This window comes from Microtus pennsylvanicus, chromosome 5, assembly GCF_037038515.1.
Source record: "Microtus pennsylvanicus isolate mMicPen1 chromosome 5, mMicPen1.hap1, whole genome shotgun sequence".
NCBI classification, from domain to species: Eukaryota; Metazoa; Chordata; class Mammalia; order Rodentia; family Cricetidae; genus Microtus; species Microtus pennsylvanicus.
The window spans coordinates 18,425,177-18,447,544 of record NC_134583.1 but is presented as its reverse complement, the minus strand read 5'-3'; the positions used below and the strand labels follow the sequence as shown (position 1 = coordinate 18,447,544).

Genomic DNA, 22,368 nt, shown 5'->3' with positions numbered 1-22,368 from the left:
TATAAAAAGGCAGCTGAAGTTTTGTACAACAGGTTTTAAAAGTTCCTCACATCTTCCCCAAAGAAAATGGTTTTAACCTAATAGTTTGTCAGAGTTTGTAAATTATGCCCATGGACTTTTGTCAAATTCCAGTTTTAAAGCTGTGGGAAAGGGCCAGAAAACAACCTTACTTTTCACTTGAAGGCATCTGATCAGCTTTCTAAACTATATTTTTGGGGGGCAGGGCTCAAGTAATATATTCAATATGTGTATAAAATGTGATTCACTCCTGTAAAATGAAATTGCTGAAAACAATCAGGCCATTACACCAGTAGAGTTCTTTGTAATGAATATTTGACACCAACAGTCAAGTCTGGAACTATATAGTCACTTCTGTTTTACATGCATAACACCTTGGGGTTACCATAGAAATAGGACTTAGAATTCACTATATCTATATTTTTGAACTGTAATATGGCCTCAGCTTAATGGAGGAATACTGTATTATGCAGGATTGTGTTGATTACATAGCATTAAAATGGTCTGATTTTGTCAGTTTCCAAAAATTAGGACCCATGAGTGGTCTGTGTGAGCCACGGCTTCATGAGTAGTGGGCATTCTGACAGGCACTCAGCTGCCTCGGGGTCTGAGTTTTTGAGACGATACACGTATGCAGTGATAGATGGATCTCTGGAAACAATGCTTTTAAATTCCAACTGAAAGGAGGAGTGCACATGCAGAATGCGGAGGAGGTTTAACGTATTATGCTTTCTTACCAGCAATAGTTTACTTTAAAAGTAATGCCAGATTTTTGCCAAGATCAGTGTTTTCTCAAAGTGAAGACAGACATAGACTTGTTTGTGTACGCTTGTACCTCGACATAGCATCTTAATTTTGAGCAGTTATGCATTTATCTAAAGGAATAAATCTGTGAATAAATGCATGTTTACCACAATGGCTGTTTACAGTGCATTTAGTTCCAATATTTATAGTTGCCATTTCACAGAATAAATAGTTTGAGTTTTATATGGTTTACTCATCAGTAACACCTGGAGACAAAATGTGCAATATTTTTATGTAGGTAAGCTAACACAGTGTACCTAATTGAAGAATTCTGATTAATTTGTAACAGATAAGTTGTATAAAATTTTCATACCTTAAAGTGTTTTAGATCAATCTTCAAGTGAAATATTATTTTCAAAATAAAATTCTACTGAAAAATTTTGCTGGCTATGATACATACATTTTTAGACATACAAATGAGAGCCAAAAGGAATTTGCCAGTTTTATTTAATAATTTGCATGCTTTTTATCATTAAATCTGTAATTTTAAAAACCAACAAAGTATTCATGATTTTTAGTAGGTACACCTGTTGTATTTGTCAGGTTTTTGTGGAAAATCCATTGTTTCTTTTACATGTGACATAGTGTTTATATGAGTGGGAAAATAATTGTAGAATCGAGCTTGCATAATTGAGGATGTGAATGCTGAGTCATACATGAAAGCTAATTAAATGTAACTTTGGGTATGGATCCTTTAAAAAATGACACTTTCAAAAAATGAATACCTTCAGTTTTTGAGACATTGAGTCTGGATTGGTTAATCAGAGTTGTTTTTAAGAGATTCTCTTGAAAGGCTGGAGAGATGGCTCAGTGGTTAAACACTTGCTGCAGCTTTTAAAGAGGACCCAGCTTTGTTTCCCAGCACCCATCCTAGGCCGTTCACAGTCTGCTATAAGTCTAGGCCCGGGGGTAAGACACCTTCTCTAGCCCATACATGACACACATACACAGCATAGATTAGGAAGAGACGTGGATTGATTCTCTTCAGGGCTATGGATTGCCTTAGCAGGTAAAGGTACTTGTCATAAATCTTGGTGACCTGAGTTTAATGCTCAGACCCCATTGGTAGAAAAGCTGTTCTATCAACCCTTGTTCATAGCTTAAAGTGTTTTAGATCAATCTTCAAGTCAAATACTTTTTTCACTTTAATACTACTACTGTTGTGAGTATTAATATTGTTAAAGCTGAGAAAATACTGTTCATTAACCTCCCACCCTTGCATTGTGTGTGCTGCACATCACAGCACATGTGGGGGAAATCCTCCTAAGAGATTCTCTCTAGTGTAGGAATGCCCCCCTGAAAATAATGTAATTTGGAAAAGAAAATTAGAAGATTTATTTCAGGCCCCACATAAATACTGGCATTTTCATTAATGTGTATGTCTTCTGCCTTTGTAGACTATCTTGTTGATTGATTTTTCTTTAGTTTTTCAAGAAAGCGTTTCTCAGTATTTCTGAGGCTGTCTTACCAGGCTGGTCTCAAACTCGGAGACCCACTTGCCTCTGCCTCCCGTGTGCTAGGATTAAAGGCATGTGCTACTAACTGCCCAATTTAAAAAAAAAATATTTAATGTATTAAATTTTGTTTTTGTTTACTGGGTTCCCCCCACTCTGTATAGCTTTGCAGCCTGTCCTGGGTGTAGACCAGGCTGGCCTTGCCCTCACAGAGATCCCTCTGCCTTTGCCTCCTGAGTGCTGGGATTAAAGACATGTGCTGCCACCACTCGGACATACTGAAATTTCTAAACTGAGCTAATAATGAATATATACTCTCTGTGCCCTAGGTGGGGAGTTACAGGTGGTTGGTGATGAGTCACACTGTGGGTGCTGAAAACTGAATGTGGGTCCTCCTCAACCATTTCTCCAGTTTCCCCTTCAAGTTCAATTTTAAATAGAATTAGTATGAGAGAGTTTTTCAGAGTTACCAAGTGATAAGGATTTTATATCTTTGTGAGTAAATATGAAAACCATTCAACTGAGTGGATGTAGTAGTAGATTGTGAAAGAATAAAACTTTTATAGACATTAACTTTAATAGACATTTTTATAAAAAAACTATAGAAAACACATTAAGGAATGCTAAATAGGTATTGACTTTTCTAGAATATGTATAAGCTAGTTTACAGTTTGTTCTTAGGTTAGACCAGAATTACTCTAGGAAATCTCTGTAACAGTGACCACATACGGCAGTAGAGTCAACGTGGTTTCATTTCTGACACACCTCAGGCTTAACTTACAGAAAGCTTTCTGTTGATGTGTTGGGGTTTAGAAAGCTCTTTGCTTCCTCTAGTATTTAAGGTGCCTTTGTTGAAGTGAGACTGGGAAGGCTGTGAAGCTGTGTGGTGTACATTTAATGTAAGTAGGTTTACGGGAAGTCCTTAGAATCCAAACCATGTTTGCACTATTGATTTTCCTTGGATCTGTCAATCCAACAAAAACATAAGACATGTTAACTTTTGTGTATCACTTTCCGCCTTCATCTGGAGACATGACTTCTTCAAACACAGGGCTCTGAATGTGCTCTAGCAGCTGAAAAGGCTGCTGCAGCTAGTATGTTAGCTCAGGATATGTAAATGAGAGCTTAGTAAATCTCACTGATTCAAAGAATGACACTGCCTGTTGCAAATGTAGAATGATGCCCTAAGTTTTAGGAATCTACTCTTCTTTTATGAGGAAGGGCTCTTTTTTTTTTTTTTAACTGCCTGGTTTGCTTTCTGTTGCTATGAACAAACACCAGCCAAAAAGCAATTTGAGAAAAGGATTTAGAGATTCCAATCCGTCATTGAGGGAAGCCAGGGCAGGATCTATAAGTGAGAGCTGCTTACTTATTGGGCTTTCTGATACAACCCAGGACCACTTGCCCGAGGGCTGGACCCTCCCACGTTAGTCAATCAAGAAAATGCCCCACTTCCATACCCACTGACCACTCTAATGAAGGCAATTCAAGTGAGGCGCCACATTCCCTGGTGACTCTTAAAGTGTCAAAGTTGACAAAAAATAACTAGCATGTGCAGTCAGAAGGAAAATGTTATGTACTGACCTGTTTGTCTAAACTAGTGTTTTCTGCTACATAGGATGTATCCTATACAGAATATAAAGTCAGTTTCAAAAAATGTACTTTAAATTTGTACTTCTGTTCTCTGTGATACCTGAGAGAAAGAGTTCTGCTCTCGGAAGAAGTGCGTCCATACTTAGTGATTTTGAGTATTAGAGTCAGGGTCTTCCAGAAACACGTCTCTTGAAAGGTAACTTGGTAAATACAAAATCTGCACACTGATACGTAGGGGAGATAAGTAGGGATAGAAGATCTTCATGGGCTTTCTATACTATAAGGAAGATTTTATTGTTTCATTGAAGACATCTGGTAGATGAGCTCGAATTAACAGTGGTCCCAAACTCACATTAACTAATGTAAATGCAAAAGTCGGCAGCAGATGGCGAGTGTGGGCATCGGAACTCTTTTGTTGGGGATTTGTTGGGTGGAGGGACCGGAAAAGGAGTGGGATTCTTGTCGCGATGTGGAGCGGTCGAAGGCTGAGCTCTTGTGGGGTTCGTTTTTTGGAAACGCTTGGCTCTGGGTGTCCCAGCGCAGTAGCCGAACATCCTCGTGTGACTTCACGGTCGGGTGAGTGTCGCTGCGACTTTTCCGCAATCTTCCTTTGCCGCTGGCGGTCTACGCAGGCGCGGCAGAGAGCGGCGGGCAGTCGCGGGCTCCGTGCTGGTTCAGCTTCCAAACAGTATCTTGCTGCCACCGTCTCACCCTGGTTGTCCTTCAGGACTAGGTGTTGCCCTCCCCGGTAGTATCTCCAGTTCGCAGAAGTCGAGAAAAAACTGAGAACTAAGAATCTGGGCGGCGGGGAGGGTTTCCCGTGGGCCGCCGCCATGGAGCCTCAACCTTTGACTTGTTATATTTGAACTCTGAGCTTCTGCCCCCGGGAACCCCCAGTCGTCTTGCTGGACCCTGAGGTGGTGCTCGCTCTTCTTACCAGATCAAGAAAGACACACCTGCTGATCACGTAGCACCGTGTCACTTCTTTGTTGCTCAATATCTTACCACCTCCGCCAAAGACTTGAAGGCTTTTGTGCTTTTTTGTTTTCCTCTAACAGCCCTGGCTCCGGGAGACCAGGCTGGCCTGAACTCACAGAGATCTACCTGCCTCTGCCTCCCTGGTGCTGGGATTAAAAGTGTGCACCAACACCGCCCGGCAGCCTCATTTATGCTCTTTGTTAATAACAATTCACCTGTTGGAAATGGGATTGAAAAAAAAAAAACCTAGTTGCGTTTGGTGCAATAGATTTTGAACTCCCAAGTAGTAAAGAGAAAATTAGGTTCATCCTTTACATGAACATGGTAGAGTGGTATGGATGGGAATTTTAATATGACAATAAAGGCAACAAAACCTACTTAAATTCTACTTGTACTCACCTGAAAAAAAATATTAGGATAGTTTTAAGAGAGAAAGATATAAACCAGTAATAGTCATAAACTTGGAAATGTAGCAGAGAATACACATTCAACTTTAGCAAATTTAGGAATAGGTGATTTTGTATCATTTTATCATCTTTTATATGCTTTTATTTACTTAGCCTTTATTTTTAAGGATTTTTATTTTATGCATATGGGAACTTTGCTAATATGTGTGTCTGTGCATCATGTGGGTATCTTGAGCCCTCAGAGGCCAGGAGAAGGTGTTGAATCCCCTGAGTCTGGTGTTCCTGATGGTTATGAGCTGTCCTATTGCTGAAGCCAAGTCCCCCAGAAGAACAATCTGAGCCATCTCTCCAGACACACACACGCCTTTTATATAAAATCAGAAATTTAAAAAGGAACCAAGAAGACCTACAAATTTTGTAGGAAGAGCATCTAATCTGTATTTGGGATTAGGGAAAGTCTTGAGTGAGGTAGAGAGCAAATGAGCTTAGAGGGTATTAAGGTGGTGGCGTCGCCCCAGCCCTCTAACACCTTTATATCCAAGAAGTCTGGGAAGATTGGAAGCCCCTGGCCTGGACCCTGTGTGTGAAAGTGTCCGTGAGGCCAGAAGAGGACAGCAGAGTCTCCACAACAGGCGTTACAGGTGGTTGTGAGCTAGGGATGCTAGAAGCTGACTCTGGCATCCACATGGTTGTTTATAACTGTCTGTAACTCCAGTCCCAGGAAAGTCAATGTCTTCTTCTGACCTCTATGGGCACTGTAAACATCAGGTGCACACAATATTCATGTAAGCAAACACATAAAATTAAAACAAATTTTAACCAGTCTGAGGTCAGCCTGGGCCCCACAGCAACACCCCACAGGTCAGCTGAGATACAGCTCAGAGATCCCCAGCTCAGAACCATGGCAGCACAAATAGCAAAACAACAATAAAACAATTTTGAAGAGCATAAGTATGACAACAAGACAAAATTGGTATATATATAAATGATCATCATATATAAAGATACTTTACCTCACCCATGATGAATTAAAACTACTTTAGTAAACCATTTTCACCAATTAACATTGCATGGGTGGTCAATGAGTAGCCAGACATTAGACACTCATGTGCATATTTTGTCTATAGGGTTATAAATGGATAGATTGATTCAATATTTATGAATGGCAATTGCAAACTTGTAAACGTGAACACATTTGGACTTTTTTTGGTATTTTCACGTAAAGGAACATATAGAAAATTATTTAGTTCAATTTCATGGTTTGGTATTAGAAAAAAGAAATAACCTAAATGCTCATTCATATGTTTGAATAAATGATAATATACCAATGCAGTGGATTACTGTCCACCTCTTAATTTAAGCAAAAAATTTACAATATTATGAAGCAGTCTCCAAGAAAACCCTGGTAGATAAAAAAGCAAGGTACAAGAGAATGTGCATGTTTTGTAAAATGACAGGAATTGATACATTAAAATAATTGCATATGTATAAAAAGGTTTCTGGAAGCTTGCATGCAAATCTAGTGACACTGGCTGCTTACAAGGAGAGAAACTGGATGGTGACAGCAGAGTTGGAGAGAGCTATCCCGTTACTGGACTTTGTGGCTGAAAAAACTATTGTAAGCCATTTAAAACCCACAAATTGCAAAAAAACCAAACAAACAAAAAACTATAGATATCTGTTGATGATATCTAGACTGCTTCCATTTCCTGTCTTATCATGAACAGTTCACTTATAAATGTGGATGTGAAAGTATTCTTTTTTTTTTTCTTCTGTTTTTTGAAACAGGGTTTTTTTTTTTTTTTTTTTTTTTTATGTAACAGCCCTGGCTGCCTAGAACTTGCTGGCCTCAGTCACAGAGATCCACCTGCATCTGCCTTCCTAGTGCTGGGGTTAAAGGCGTGCACCGCCACCATCCAGCTGGGATTAAAGGCGTGTGCCACCACCATCCAGCTTTTAGCACATTTTTTTTTCCTTTTGGTTACTTTGGTTAAAGATTTGTTGATCTCATTTATTTTACAAAGAACCAACTTTTTTCAGCGCTCAAGTTTAAACTTGGGCCTTGTGCTTTCCAGGCAAGAAATCTCCCACTGAACTATACCCATGAAGAGCCAGCTCTGGGCTTGATTCTGTGTTTTGTTCCCATAGTCTTCATTTCGCCGATTTCTGCTTCAACTTATTTATTGTTTTATTGTTTTTATTGCACTATTTAAAGCCTGGTGGGAAGATGGCTAAGTCAGTAAAGCATCTGGCGCTCAGGTAGGAGAACCAGAGTATAGATCCTAGAACCCAAGGAAAAGCCGCTTGCAGCGACTTCTCTGTAACTCCTGCAGTGGTGGGATGGACTGGCAGAGACAGTCAGATTGGCAGAGATACGTGGCTCCTTGGAGCTCACTGGCTGGCAGCCTATCTGAATGAATGAGTTCAGTGAGAGAGTGTGTCCTAAAATATAGAGTGGTGGAGAAAGACATCTGATGTCATCTTTTGGCCTCATGCATGAGCATGTTTACAAACAATTTCATAGACACATACTGCATATACACACCACACAGGTACATAAGCACATTTTTTTAAAATAAAAAACCTTTTATGTAACAATTTCTTCTGAATTAGAACTTTCCTTGCAGAAAGAAGGGAAAGTAAATGAATCTCACAAGTTGAGAAAGCTGAAAAGAACACAAGTCCCTCCCCAAGGCTATAGAAGCTATAAACAATTGATGAGAGGAGAGACTGGCCTACTCAACTGCTTGTGAGTCCTGCAGAGAGCCCAGGGGTTCCAGCGTCATGAGTTCTTACTCATGATGGGGTGGGATTTTTGGCAATGTAGCTGCCTTCCAGTGGCTCTGGCTCCTGTATCAGCCCCTCACCCATAACCCTGTAACTAGTACTAATGAACTCATGATTTGCCAGTTGAACTTTGGTTTGTGGTTGGCTCCCTATTGTTGCACTTTGCTGCTGTTTTATCCAGGACTGTGGCTCCATAGTCATTGGCCTGCTTCTCTAGCTGTTTAGGCTGTGGGCTGGTGGGAATTCTGTTCCTGCAGGCACCGGCTCCATCACTGCCACCAAATAACAGCTTTTCATTAAATCTGTATTGTTCTACTTATCAATAAGATTAAGGAGTCAGAGGCTGGGCTGAAAACCCGCTAGCTCAGAAAGACGGAGTAGCAACTAGTTGGCCTTCTCTCTTTGCTAGTGTCTCAGAAAGAGCTGTCCTTCTGCTCTGCTAAACCAAAATAGAAAAAAACAAAAAAACACCACTCAAAGCCCCTTCCTACTACTTCTTGTCTGTCTCTATCACATTCCAGACATCTTAGGACTCTCTATGGTTACTTTCTGTCAAATAGTTGCTAATTCAGCCTCCCGACCCAAGGTTGATTCTGTTTAACACCAATGCAAACTCGGGGTTCACACTTTGGTTGACTATCCCACAGCACCCTATCTTAGGTCTATAGATGTTTGTTCACATCTCACATAACACACTTGACACCCAAGAAGGGACCAATAGAACAGAAGATGAGTTGTATAGGATTGGTTGCATGGCCCCCCATGCTGAGACATGCAACTGAGTCTGATCCATGAGGGTGAAATACCCATGGGAGATATTCCAAGGCTTCCTGTTCCCATGACATAATGTGCCTCCTATTGTAGCAGTGGCCAGGCCTCATGAGATAGGTGACAGAACGTGTGACCACTGAGCTGCCTGGGAGTGAAGCATCTTTGAGGGGAATTCCATCTTCCTGTTCTTGGTAGGGTGGCATGTCTTTTTGGCAAATGGGTTCCACCTCCTGAGTTATGGGAATGCTCCCTAAACAGCTAGTGGGCCAAAGAGTGTTCACCAGTCCCTGAAAGTGGAATGTATGAGTTGGTGTCTTAAGCAGGATATGCCTTCAGTGATTCAGCCTTTGTTTTGGGCAACATGACATACATATGAGGGCTTAGCTCTCTTTCAGAAAGAACTTCTGAGAGTATGGGAGGAACTATGATTTAAAAAAAAAAAACAAGCAAACCCTAAAATGTTTTATTTCTAGCATCTGTACTAGTCACTAATGTGGAAAAGAAAGTTTAAAAAAAAGAGAGGAGAAGTGAAGTGTTATTGGTGTGTTGTTTCTCACAGTTGGCAAGTTCAAGTGAGAGAGAGTGCATGCTGGGTGTGTGCTGAAGAGGCCTTCTTGGGATTCCCCGGAGAAAGATCAAATAAAGGTGATAGACGATAGCCCTCAGGTCCAGTCTTTAAGAAGAGAAAGAACGACTGATCATGTAAATAAAAACCTTAGGAATGGTGCAATCCAGGGGACCATGCAAGGGAGTATTCTGTCTCTCAACTGTGGCATAGAAGAAACTTCATTTGTTTGTTTTCGAGATAGGCTCTCACTATGTAGCTTTGAATATCCTGGAACTCACTATGTAGACCAGGCTGGCCTTGAACTCACAGAGATCCATCTGCGTCTGCCTCCCCAGTGCTGGGATTAAAGACAGTGCCAACACACCTACATGTGGAAAGGACTTTTAAACAAGCAATGAAAGCCTGTCAGTCTTTGTCTTACAGCTGCATGAACATGAATGGGATTAGTCTGAATGCTGTAGAGGCAGAAAAACTATTAATAGAACCATCCATCCTTTTTCCAGACAAAGGCTATATAACCTGAGGTAATATCCTGGTGGACAGGATTATTACAAGCTGTTGGGAACACTTGGTTATTCCCTGCTTAGATCCACACTGAAGGTCAAGAAGCAGAAGACAGCCGGGCGATGGTGGCGCACGCCTTTAATCCCAGCACTCGGGAGGCAGAGGTAGGCGGATCTCTGTGAGTTCGAGACCAGCCTGGTCTACAGAGCTAGTTCCAGGACAGGCTCCAAAGCCACAGAGAAACCCTATCTCGAAAAACCAAAAAAAAAAAAAAAAAAAGAAGCAGAAGACAGTATGGGAAGGACATGCATTACTGGGGAAGTGAGAATGAGAAACGGAGTATTGATGTCCACAGGAAAAATTGAGAAAGTCGATTCAGTAGGAGCTTTAGTGGCTTTACTGAATCCTGTGGTAGGATAGACTTTGGCAGCCCTGAGTGACCTAGCCTGGCTTCTAAATCGTGTTCATAAAATGCTAAAGCATTCAGGAGGAGGTGAAAGAGCGAGAGAGCAAACGATGGGTCCTGTCCCAGTTAGCTGAAAACGTCTACTGCAGTCCTGTGTCCAGCTGGAGTTCCTCTGCCGGAAAACTGATGAAGCCAAATGCTCTAATTGTGAGTTTTTGGAAAGCTTTCAAACTTGATTGACAGTTCACTAAAGGCTCACAAAAACAGATGGAAGAAAGCATGTCCCCACTGTATCCCTTGCTAAGGAGGAAGGCCATGTCCTTGAGTCACCTGAATGAGGGCCAGGTTTAAGGAGCAGGAGTCTTTTGTGGACTTACAGCTTTTTTTTTTTTTGATTTTCGAGACAGGGTTTCTCCGTAGCTTTTTGGTTCCTGTCCTGGAACCAGCTCTTGTAGACCAGGCTGGCCTCAAATTCACAGAGATCCGCCTGCCTCTGCCTCCCGAGTGCTGGGATTAAAGGCATGTGCCACCACCGCCCAGCGACTTACAGCTTTATTGGTCTGTTATTCATGTGCAAAAAAAAAATTGGACCTTGGTGGAATGCCTTTAGTTCCTTGTTTGGGCTGAGTAGACATTTGTTTGTGTGTCCACAAGAAAAGTCTCACATATCAGTAGATGAAGTCAAAATACTACCAAGTATAGAGAAGAGAAAAAAGAAACAAAGGATAAGAAAAATGTCTGCCTCTAATGGGGGGGAGCATAAATAAAATGAGATGGATTGAAGGGAAATGACAGATACAGAGACTAAAAAGAAGACGGCTGGAGAGATGACTCAGTGATTAAGAGCACTTACAACACTTTCAGAGGATCTGGGTTTGGGTCCCAACACCCACATGGTAGCTCACAGCCATTTGTAACTCCAGGAGGACCAATGCCCTTTCAAAACCTCTGTGGGTAACAGACAAATGTGCACATATATTCATGCAGGCATAACACTCATACACGTAAGATAAATGAATAGGTAGAGAGATTAGTTAGAATTTTCTTTGGGCCACCAACTAGCTCCCAATAAAGACATGGAGATTTATTATAATTATGAATGCTCAACCTTAGCTTAGGCTTGTCCCATTACTTTTTTTTTTAATTTAATTTAACCTGTTTATGTTTATCTACATTTTCCTCGGGACTTTTTACCTTTCTTTCATTCTGTATGTCCTACCTTCCTGCTTCTTCCATGTCTGTCTGTCTGGCCCCTGGCATCTCCCAGTCATCTCCCTGGCATCTCTTTTTCTCTCTCCCGTCAGCCTAAATTCCTGTTTCTACTTATTCTCGATGCCCAGAAGTCCTGCCTGTACCTCTTCCCTCACTATTGTCTGTTCAGGTTTTATTAGACCAATCAGGTGTCTTAGTCAGGCAAGGTAAAAGAGCAACACATTTTCACATAATTAAACAAATTCAACACATCTTTGCATAGTTAAACAAATATTCCACAATACTAGATAGATAAATAGTTGAAATAAATTAATTAAATAGAAAAAGAAGGTGATGGCTCCTGATACCAGGCCTAACAACCTGAGATAGGTTCCTGGAACCCACATGGTGGAAAGAGAACCAACTCCCTGAAGTGAATACACATACACATACACACACACACACACACACAGAGAGAGAGAGAGAGAGAGAGAGAGAGAGAGAGAGAGAGAGAGAGAGAGAGAGAGAGAGAGAGAGAGAGTCTTTAAAATTTGGAGGCTCCTAGTCCAGTGCATAAAGAGGGAGAGCCAGCTGAGCTTGTGGGCTCTTGTCTTGGGTTATACTGTTGCTGAATGGTGTTTAAGTGCCCAGTGTCTTCCAGAGTAATCTTCACTGTTGGTGTTTTCCTTTTTTGTGTGTGTGCCAGAAGCCCCTGCTTGCCACAGTTAGCTTTGCATTATGTGGGCAGAGCAGATGTCATACCTTCCAGAAGCTCCCCAGATGATACAATATAGGGCTGCTGTCTTAGCTTCTGGGTGTCTCCCAAGTGAGCTGGGAAGTGACCACAGCACTGGGACGAGCAAAAGCAGAGAACCTGTTGCCCTAGCTGCAAGGCCTCCTAGTTCTAAGCACCCTGCTGGAGGGATGTCACTGGGAATGGTGTACCCCTCAGGAATTTCAGAGGTCATGGACTTCAGCGGTGAAGGATAGAGAAGTATCGTCAACACTCTATCTACCCACTGACTTTAGTATCAGAACTACCAAGCACCAGGGAAACAGTGGATGAGATCTGCTTCTGACCACTGAGAGAGGAACTGGCTTGCCTTATGCACTTCCCACCCTGAATCACCCTCTTGCTTGCTCCCTTGACCTTTTGGCACATCAGGCCCTCCTGCTTCTTACAGCTGCCTCTGGGCCATCCTTCATCCAGGAGCTGTGGCAGGCTAAATTGGGGTTCCTCAGGCTGTGGCTATTCCATGATGGCTCCTGGGGTGGCTTCATTTGTACCAATAGTTTTTCTCAGGATGATACTTGGCTGCTGTCCTCTGAGCAATGCAGGGTGACAAAATGGGATTTTTCTTTGATGCTGTTGAATGTGCCTCAGAGGAATCACGATGTCACCAAAGCCTGTGACTGGATTTAAGGCTCTTGACCTGAGGGTGGAACTTCCTGGCTCCTATGATTTACTTTTTGCAGGCAGCTGGGGCATGGTGAAGGCTGTGTTCAGCTTACTCCTATGTGGCAGGTTTCTTTATTTCTGTTCTATTGTCTTTTCACTTCCCTCATGAATTTCCAAAACATTTCCTCTATTTCCCTTTGGAATAAAGTCTATTTCCCCCCTTATTCTGACTTCCTCTATCAGTTCTCATAGAAGTAGCCTCTAGTCTGCTGCCTCGTCCAAAACTCCCATTGATCTGTTTTCCGTAACTATAATTTTGTCATTTCAAAACTGTTACTTACGTAAATGGGAGTTGGAGAGATGACTCAGTAGTTAACAGTGCTGACTGCTCTTCCAGAGGACCACTGGTCAGTTCACAGCACCCATATAACTATTTATAACACCCATGTGGTTGACCATAACTGTCCGTAACCCTAGTTCCAAGGGACCTTGTACTCATTTTTGGCCTCTGCAGGCTCCAGGCACTGAAGTATTGCACAAACATTACACATATATACATATACATGCAAAACACCATACACATTTGAAAAGATTTTTTTAAATCTAGCTTTCAGGAGGCAATGGCAGGTGGATCTTTGTTGCAGGAGGTCCTTCTGCTCCTCCAGCCGATAGCCACTGAGATACCAGCCCATTGGGGCGTGGTCTCTCTCTTTAAAAAAGTGGCCACTTCCCTCCTCTTGCTCTCTTTGCTTCCTGCTCCATTTCTGGCAATTAGACTCCTTCCTGATTGTGCAGAGGGCTGTTGTCTGGGACGGTGATCTGTAAGTTTTTTCCCCTTTAAATAAATACCATCCTATTAATCATAATTCCAAACTGGTGTGGGATTTTTTGTGACTTATGCCTTCAGATCTTTATGAGTTTGAGGCCAGCCTGGTCTACATAGTAAGTTGCAGGCCAGCCAGGGCACATAGTGAGACCCTGTCACAAAAACAAACAAAAATTTAAGTATTACATAAATGAATTATACATTATGTATCTTTTTATATTGAGAGTCTTTCTTACTTGGTCTGAATTCCCTTAACTTCATCTAAGTCTGCATGTATCAATGTATGCCTTTTATTTCTGGATATAAGTTTGTAGTTATAATTTCTGAGTACAGTTTATACTTATATTTCTAAGTATAGTCATTCCACGGTTTCAAGCCGGCTATTTCAGTACTTTTTTGTTGTTCTCAGTTTGAAGGTTGTATACATTTCACTGCTCTGAAATTAGCGTTTACATAGTACAGCTGCTGACATGCACGTTAAACATACGTTTTACTTTATCAGAAGCTGCTAAATTGCTTTCCAGAGTGGCTGTACCATTTTCTGTGCCCACTCTCAATATATAAAAGATATAGTTGCTTCTTTCTTGCTCTACATTGGATGATATCAGTGTTTTTAAATTTTAGATATTTTGGTAGGTGCGTGGTTCCCACTGTGCTTTCATTTGTTTTATTCCTCATTTTCATTAATATTGAACATCTGTTTTATTCTTTCACAATTACACACACACACACACACACACACACACACACACACACACACACACACTGATCATAGTCATTCCCTATTCATCTCCCTACTCTAACATCCATTCCTGAAGAATCTTGTTAGGTCTTTCTCTGTGTGAGACTCACTGAATTCAGTCAGGGTTGCTTGCTAAGCATCAGTGGGTTTCTCTTTTATTTTTTACATTTTATTTTGTGTGTGTGGCAGGGGGTGGGGGTGCACACCTGTCCAGGTCAGGGACAGCTTGTGGGGATCCATTCTCTCTTTTCACTGTGTGGATCCCAAGGATTGTATTCAGGTCATCAGGCTTGATAGCAAACATCTTTCCCTGCGGAGCCATCTTGCTTTGCTTAAGTTAGATTTTGCTATTTTAGCTAGGTGGTGGTGGTGCACACCTTTAATTCCAGTACTTGGGAGGCAGAGGCAGGTGGATCTCTGTGAATCTGAGGCTAGCCGGGTCTATAAAGTGAGTTCCAGAACAGCCAGGACTGTTACATAGAGAAACCCTGTCTCAAAAAACAAACAAGCAAACAAAAATTTGCTATTTTTTTCCTACTGCTTGTTTCAGTTTGTTGAATTCAAATCTTTCATTCAAGGAGCTTTTGTTTAAATGTAAGATTCCTGTGGGGGCTGGAGAGATGGCTCAGCAGTTGAGAGCATGGTTGATCTTTTAGTTCCCAATACCTACATGGTAACCCACCGTCTCTGAACTCCAGTTCTCTTCTGGCCTCTGTATGCACCACACACACAGAATACAGTTGCATACAGGCAAAACACTCATAAGGTAAAAATAAATAAATAAATAATAAAAAATAGATTTAACATTCCTTGGGATTTTCTACAAAGTTAAATTTCTTTCTTTCCATCATGCATGCATTTTGCTTCCTTTTCTTGCCTTATTGCCATAGCCAAGGTCTTGTTCCTGATGTGGGCAGCGTCTCACTCTTTTGTCATTTAAGTCATATGTGAACTATAGGATTTTTGTAGATGCTTTGTAAAATAATTTCTCCTCCATTCTTACTCCTTGAGTTTTCATCCTAGATGGGCGGGGATTTTGTAAAGTGTTTCATCTGCCTCATCCAGTATGGGCCTGCTAGATTATTTTTCTATATATTGCTAGATTTTATTAATATTGATTTTGTTGTTATTTTTATGTCTGCTCTTGAGGTGGATTAATCTGTAATCTTCTTTAATTTTTTAGAGTAATTCTAGCTTTGTAAAATGAGTTGGGAAGTATCCTGCATTGATTCTCTCTCTTTCTTTTTTTTTCTCTCTCTCAAATAGATAAATAACTAATAAAAAAAACCCAAAAAACCATAAACTTCAACAAGACAAAAAAAAGTAGCAAAATATGTCAGGCTAGGGCCACTACGTAGCATAGACTGACCTCCAGCTTGTGGTCTTTCTCTCCAGTGCTGGAATCACGAGTGTATTCTGTCGATGCTCACTGTCCACCACTGTGGTGTTTAATTGAAGAAACTGGGTAGCATTGCTTGTTGTTTCTTCTTCCAGGAGCTTTGTTTAAATGTAAGGTTCCTTTGGGAGTACAAGAGATGGCTCAGTGGTTCAGAGCTCTTGCCACCCTTGCACAGGAGATTCTTTAGTGAAACTGGCTGAGCCTGGATATTTTTAAAGAAGGTTTTTAAGTATGAATTTAGTTTCTCTAGAGGTTGAATAATGATGATTTGGTCTATCTTTTTAAACACTCCATGAATGATTGAGAGCATGTAGATTCTATTGCAGTTTGGGTGGCGTGTTCACAAATTTCAGTTCTCCGTATTGCTCAGCAATGTTCAGTTCGGTATCCTTGCTGACTTTCTTCTCCTGGTTGTTCCACCCACTGAGGAATGTTGGCACTCCACTAGAGCTGTGGGTTTGTTCTTTCTTGTTTCAGTTCTGTCAGTTTTTCTTTATTTGTTTTGAAATTCCACGTTTTATACAAACACCACATTTAGAATTGCTTTATCATCTTGGTGAATTGTCCTTTGTCATGATTTATGTAATTTTTGTCTCTAGGATCCTTTGTCAAAAGATTAATTGAACAACAAAATAATCCATTAAGCATGTCTCTATGTAAGTTTGAACATACAATCTTATTTCAGGTATCTAGCATGGAACTGGCAGAATCTGAACTAGTTTTGACAGCCTAGAAATTGATATTTTAGTATAAGATGAAATAGTTTATATTTGCATTTTGTGATTTTTTTTAAATGCAATCTAGCGTATATGTAAAAATTAATGGCAGGGACTGGAGAGATGGCTCATTGGATAAGAGCATTTGTTGATCTTGGAGAGGACTGGAATATGGTTTTCAGCACTAATGTCAGGTGATTTATAACTGCCTGTAACTCCAGCTCCAGGGGTGCAACATCTTTTCCTAGCTTCCTGCATATCCATAGAACACAAACACATACAAATACACACACACACACACACACACACACACAAATAAATGTTAAAAAAAACAGTGACAGGGCATATATATTCTCTACTTAATTTTGGTAATTTTAATTTTTAGATGGAAGAAAGTAAGATTTTTTATTTTTTAATTAAACCACAAATTAATAAACTCATTTGTTTATTAGTTACAATATACCATAGGAATGCCATATAAAAATTCTTCAACTGTGTTCATTGATATAGAAAAAGGGGAAATGATGGAGGAAGATCATTGGTTAAATAAAGAAACTGCCTTGGCCCTGATAGGAGAAAATTAGGTAGGCGGAGTAAACAGAACAGAATGCTGGGAGGAAGAGGAAGTGAGCTCAGACTCGATAGCTCTCCTCTCTGGGGCGGACGCGATGAAGCTCCCACCCAGGATGGACGTAGGCTAGAATCTTCCCGGTAAGCACACCTTGGGGTCCTACATACATTATTAGAAATGGGCTAGTCCAGGTGCGAGAGTTAGCTGAGAAGAGGCTAGATATAATGGGCTAAGCAGTGTTTAAAAGAATACAATTTGTGTGTTGTTATTTTGGGGCATAAGCTAGCCAGGCAGTCAGGAGCCGGGCTGTGGGAAGAGGCCCGCAGCTCCTTCAACAGTTCATAGCAAGAAATTACATGCTTTTCTCTGGATACTTAACTTTGTTCTCAGGTAACTCAGGGAATCAGCTCACCAGGAATCTACAGATTAAGCCACAGAAATTCAGTGAACACAGGACCATGTGGTTTAGATCCTACAACATGACTTTTACCTGTCTGACCAGAATGAAAGCTTACAGGTGAGTTTATTTTTGTTATTCTGGTAGGGATTTACATAATTGTGCATAATAGTAGCTTAGTTTTGATTGTGTGTAATAAACTTGACCAGTATGTAAAAGCTCATCTGGTTTAGCTAAAGTGGCCTTTATTTAAATATTTTTAAATAATATGTTGTAATAATTTTTAGGCTTAGAAAACTTCAAGGTCACTGAAAAGCTGTAAGAAAACATAGGATATAGCCATGTATGCTATTTATTCCAATTCAGGGACAATTTTCATTTTTAATAGATTAGACACATCTCTTTCCAGTTCTCCAGTCCACTTCCACCCTGGAGAGTGCCTTTTTCCTTCTTAGTAACCCCCATTTCTATCTTAAAAAAAAGAAAATAGAGAAGGCTGCATTAAGGACATGGTGATGTTTTACTTCTCTGTAGTCCCCTTGTGATGGAACAAAAACATAAACACACTAAGGCAGAGAAGTCTGTAATGCTACATAGTAAGAATAAGTCAACAAATGTGTGTTTAGATTTTACAAATTCATTTCTAATCTTGTGAAAAACTACCTCCCTAGTATAGTTAAAACTGAGTCTACTTCCTGAGTGCATGGCCTTGCATCTTGTGAGCATGGTTGAGACTGGGTGTAGGTGTAACTCTTCTCTGTCAATGGAGCAACTACTTACTGTGCGTTACCTTTGGTGTGCTAGTCCTGGTTACTGAAGGTTTTACTAATCTCGCTCAAGGAAATTCATATTCCTAAGAAAACATTAGAGAAAAGTGATAACTTAAATTTAAATTTTTAAGTTACATTTATTTATTTGTGTGTGTGTATGTAGGGAGGTGTCATGCATGCCTTCACACCCTTGCAGAGGTCAGTGAACAACTTTGAGGAATCATATGTCTTCTTCAACCATGTGAGTTTCAAAGATCAAGCGCAGCTTGTCAGGCTTATTAGCAAGTGCTTTAACACAGTGCGCTATCTCACTGACACGTGGTACTTGACTTTAAATAATATAAAAGGAATAATACCTACAGAATGTACTCTCTAAATGGAGCCAAGAAAAATAATAAAACAGTGAAAAATCGAGTGGCATTATTTTTTCTGCTTTAAGAGCCTAATTATCTTTGGCCAAGTAGAACTTTGGAGTGTTTCTCTACACTGTACTGACATGAAGTTCAGTGTTGTGTCTAATTTTTGTTTTGCTTCCCCTTCTCTTGTGATTAAAAGAGTGAGGACAAATTATCCACTTTGTCTGATCTCTTCTCTTCAAATATCTATTTGACAATTATCTCCCTAGATACTGCTGTGTTCTAGGAGCTGTTCTAGTCCCTAGGAATAAAATGATTTGCCACTGTCCTTGCCTTTCCTTCACAGTAGGTAGTCTGGTGAGTAACAGATGTGATCAGAAGGTATACAACCCGTGAAGAAATACTGTGACACAGGAGTTAAAATGGGGGGGATGTGACCCATGTTTGAATACCAAGGACGATTTTGTAGTAACAATCTATTTAAATTAAGATTTGAGGTGCGAGACGGAAGTGCTTAGTAGAGAAAAGGAAGGGCTGTGGGGAAAATGGTCTGTGAGGTAGGAGCAAGCATGGCCCATTCAAAGGCTGCATGGCTGATGGGGGAAGATGAGGAGGAAATGAGCTTAGAGAGGACAGAAGCTGGGGACGCCATCATTCTGAGCTTTCTTTCACCCCAGGGGTTTTACTGTCTTTTCTAACGACATTGGAAACCTTGAGAGCATTTTATGTGAGAAAAAAATTAATTAGATTTTTATTTCAGAATAATCTCTCTGTAGTTCATCTGGGAAAACTAGAAGGTGATGTATGGAGTCAGCAGACTATAGAAGAGTAAGACAGTGGTCAGGAGATGGTGGAGATTAGACTTCCATGACATCTGTGGGAGTGGAGGGAGCAGGCGGATGGTAGAATCACTTGTGTTCAAGTCAGGGCTTAACCACTCACTTGACCTCTCTGAACTTTTCATTTCCCAACCATAAAATAAGGATAACAGTACAGTTGTCCAAAATAACATGTGTCTTAGATAGTACCTGACGTTTAGTGGATACTTGATAAGTGATAGCTATTGTTGTTGTTATTATTTTTTTGTATTAGATGTGACCTAGAAGAACAGGCTTTGTTACTCAAAAGCTTGTGAATTTCTATGAGCACATGATTGATCCATCTATATATATATTTAGAATCTAATAAATTAGGATATCTTTATATACAGTATATTCTGTTTATCATATTTTTTAGAACAACAGTATTGCTTGGTTCTTTGTTTTTGTCCCTTAGATCCCCTTGGCAAAGCTTATACAGTACTTCACAAACAACAGTTGACAGCAAGGAGGTGAAAACCTTCCTGGCCCTGGCTCACAAGTGGTGGGATGAACAAGGAATATTTGCACCTCTTCATTCTATGAATGACCTGAGGGTGCCATTCATAAGGTAATATTCCAGAAACTCCTTTTAAGTCTTTAAAAGTGCATAATTCACTATTTTGTATTCATTTCACCTTTGCTTTACTTGAGTTCAAAATTCCGCATCTTAGGTTTGCTTTGGATGTTAGGTCTGTCTCTCATCAGGATCCACCATTTACAAGCATTAACTTTGGGGGTGGGGAGATGACTCTGCAGTTCAGAATTCACCACGCTGCTCACAGAGGACCAGGGTTTGGTTCCTATCATGCACATGAGGCAGCTTACACCATTCCAGTTCCAGAAGATCTGACAGCCTCACTGGCTTCTGAGGACACACGGGGCTCATGCACATACCCAGACACATTCACACAATTTTAAAAAAAATTAAAAATATCTTTTAAACCACTAACTTACAGAAACAGTACTAAAACCCATGTTGCTTTTACAACTTAATTATAAACATTTTTGGCCCTATTAGGTGATTAGAATTCAGTCCTAATGAAAGGGAACCAAAGTGCTACACCATCAGGTTATTTTATAGCTGCTGCTCTGCAGTGGCCTTGATGACCTTTAGGCAGTTCTGATAAAGGGAACCTTACAGAGACAGATAGGTTCAACAAGGATGTTTGAGAGCTCACACTTATGGGGCTCCAGTTCCAGACTTTGAAAGCTACTTGGATGAACAAAATGTAGACCATGTGTTTCAATGGGAGATAAAGAAAGGCAAGAACTCAGTGGGCTTTGCCATTAATGTGTTATGCCCAGATCACAGAGTCCTCCCAAAACCAACTAGGAGACCGAGTCCTGTATGTAAAAGCAAAGAGCCTTTATTCTTATATAAGTTTACGAACTCGGACTCTCCATATGTCCAACTTACTGGAGTGATCAGACAGCCCCGAGCTCAGTGAAGGGTGGGTTTTATAGTAGCAAAGGTGGGGGTGAGGAATTTCTAAGGTTCAGGATCCCCAATGGGCTGACATTTGTCTAGGGGTGTCCTGGCAGGTGAGCCTATCTACAACGGTTGGAACGTTAGGAATTTCCTTTGGATGGTCTGTTCCTGGGTGGTGCCTGAGCAGTCTGTGGTCTTTCTTGGAACCAGGTATTGCCTTAGGGTAAAGTACTGAGACTCAGGCCTCTATTGAGCTTGTCATGGCTGGGTCCTCCAGATGCAGTTTGTGTTTCAGCAAATCTAGGTGATTCCAGCATTACTAAGTTTGAGAACTGTAGTCCAACTACTGTGGCATCTTTATTTATACACATCACATAACACAGGTCATCTAGTGTGGTGCACGCTGTGGTTGTATGTTTGCATTTTATTTTCATTATAACTAGAAGCCATCAGAAGGAAACGGTACGGTCTAATTATAGCAGTCATTATGTGGCTGTTTGAAGAACGGCTTGGATTTCATTGGCAATGGCTCATTCTGTACAACATCCTGAAGTGATCTACTTAGCTACTGTCTGGATTATTTTAAGAGTTTAGTTACTTTTACTAGCAATATTACATACCCTAATCTATGTTCATTATATTTATTTTCATTTTAGTATAAGTATAGTTAAATTATATATCCAATTTAAAACTTAATTTATAGTATTATACTACATATTGTGTATCAGATTATGTAGGTGCATATATATATATGTTGTACATATGGTAAAGTATTACAGGTCTAGAAAGGTGGCTCAGCAGTTAAGAGCACTGACTGCACTTCCAGAGGTCCTGCGTTCAATTCCCAGTAACCACATGGTGACTCACAACCATCTCTGATGGGATTTGATGCCCTCTCCTGGGATAAAGGTGTGCATGCAAATATAACACTCATATATATAAAACAAATAAATCTTTAAAAAAGTATTACACTGATTATACTAGAGTAGTCTATTATACATGAAAAAGCCCTGTTAATTTAGGAGTCTAAAAGAGACATAATAAAAGACAGGAAGGAAGACCACTTAAATAAATGTGGGACTCCATCTGCTTTTCTAAATTTTATTTATTTTTATTGTATATACATTGGGGTTTTGGCTGCAGGTATGTCCGTATGAGGGTATTGGATCCTCTGGGACAGGAGTTATAGACAGTTGTGAGCTGCCATATAGATTAATGCTGGATTATTTCAGAACTTTATTGAAAATGTACAAATTAAGTAGGTTATTTAATTCTGAAAATAAAAGATACTTTTATAAAAATTTCAATGAGTCATTTCAAATTAGGATTCCAGACAGGGCATTGTGGCAACACTGTGATCCTAGAACTCAGGAGGCTGAGGAAGGAAGAGCAAGGACTCAAGGCATGTCTGAGCCTTGTAGT

General features: G+C 40.4%; 1 protein-coding gene across 1 annotated transcript in view; it reads left to right on the top strand.

Annotated features, from left to right (window-relative positions):
* The first annotated feature begins 4,288 nt into the window (after nucleotides 1–4,288).
* Nucleotides 4,289–22,368, top strand: part of Coq3 (coenzyme Q3, methyltransferase) — a 36,024-nt gene continuing 17,944 nt past the window's right edge. The window contains exons 1-3 of the mRNA XM_075971311.1: nucleotides 4,289–4,445; nucleotides 17,525–17,651; nucleotides 19,933–20,085. Coding sequence (XP_075827426.1) covers nucleotides 4,337–4,445; nucleotides 17,525–17,651; nucleotides 19,933–20,085 — 389 coding nt within the window. The 5' untranslated portion in view covers nucleotides 4,289–4,336. The remainder of the gene's footprint in view (nucleotides 4,446–17,524; nucleotides 17,652–19,932; nucleotides 20,086–22,368) is intronic.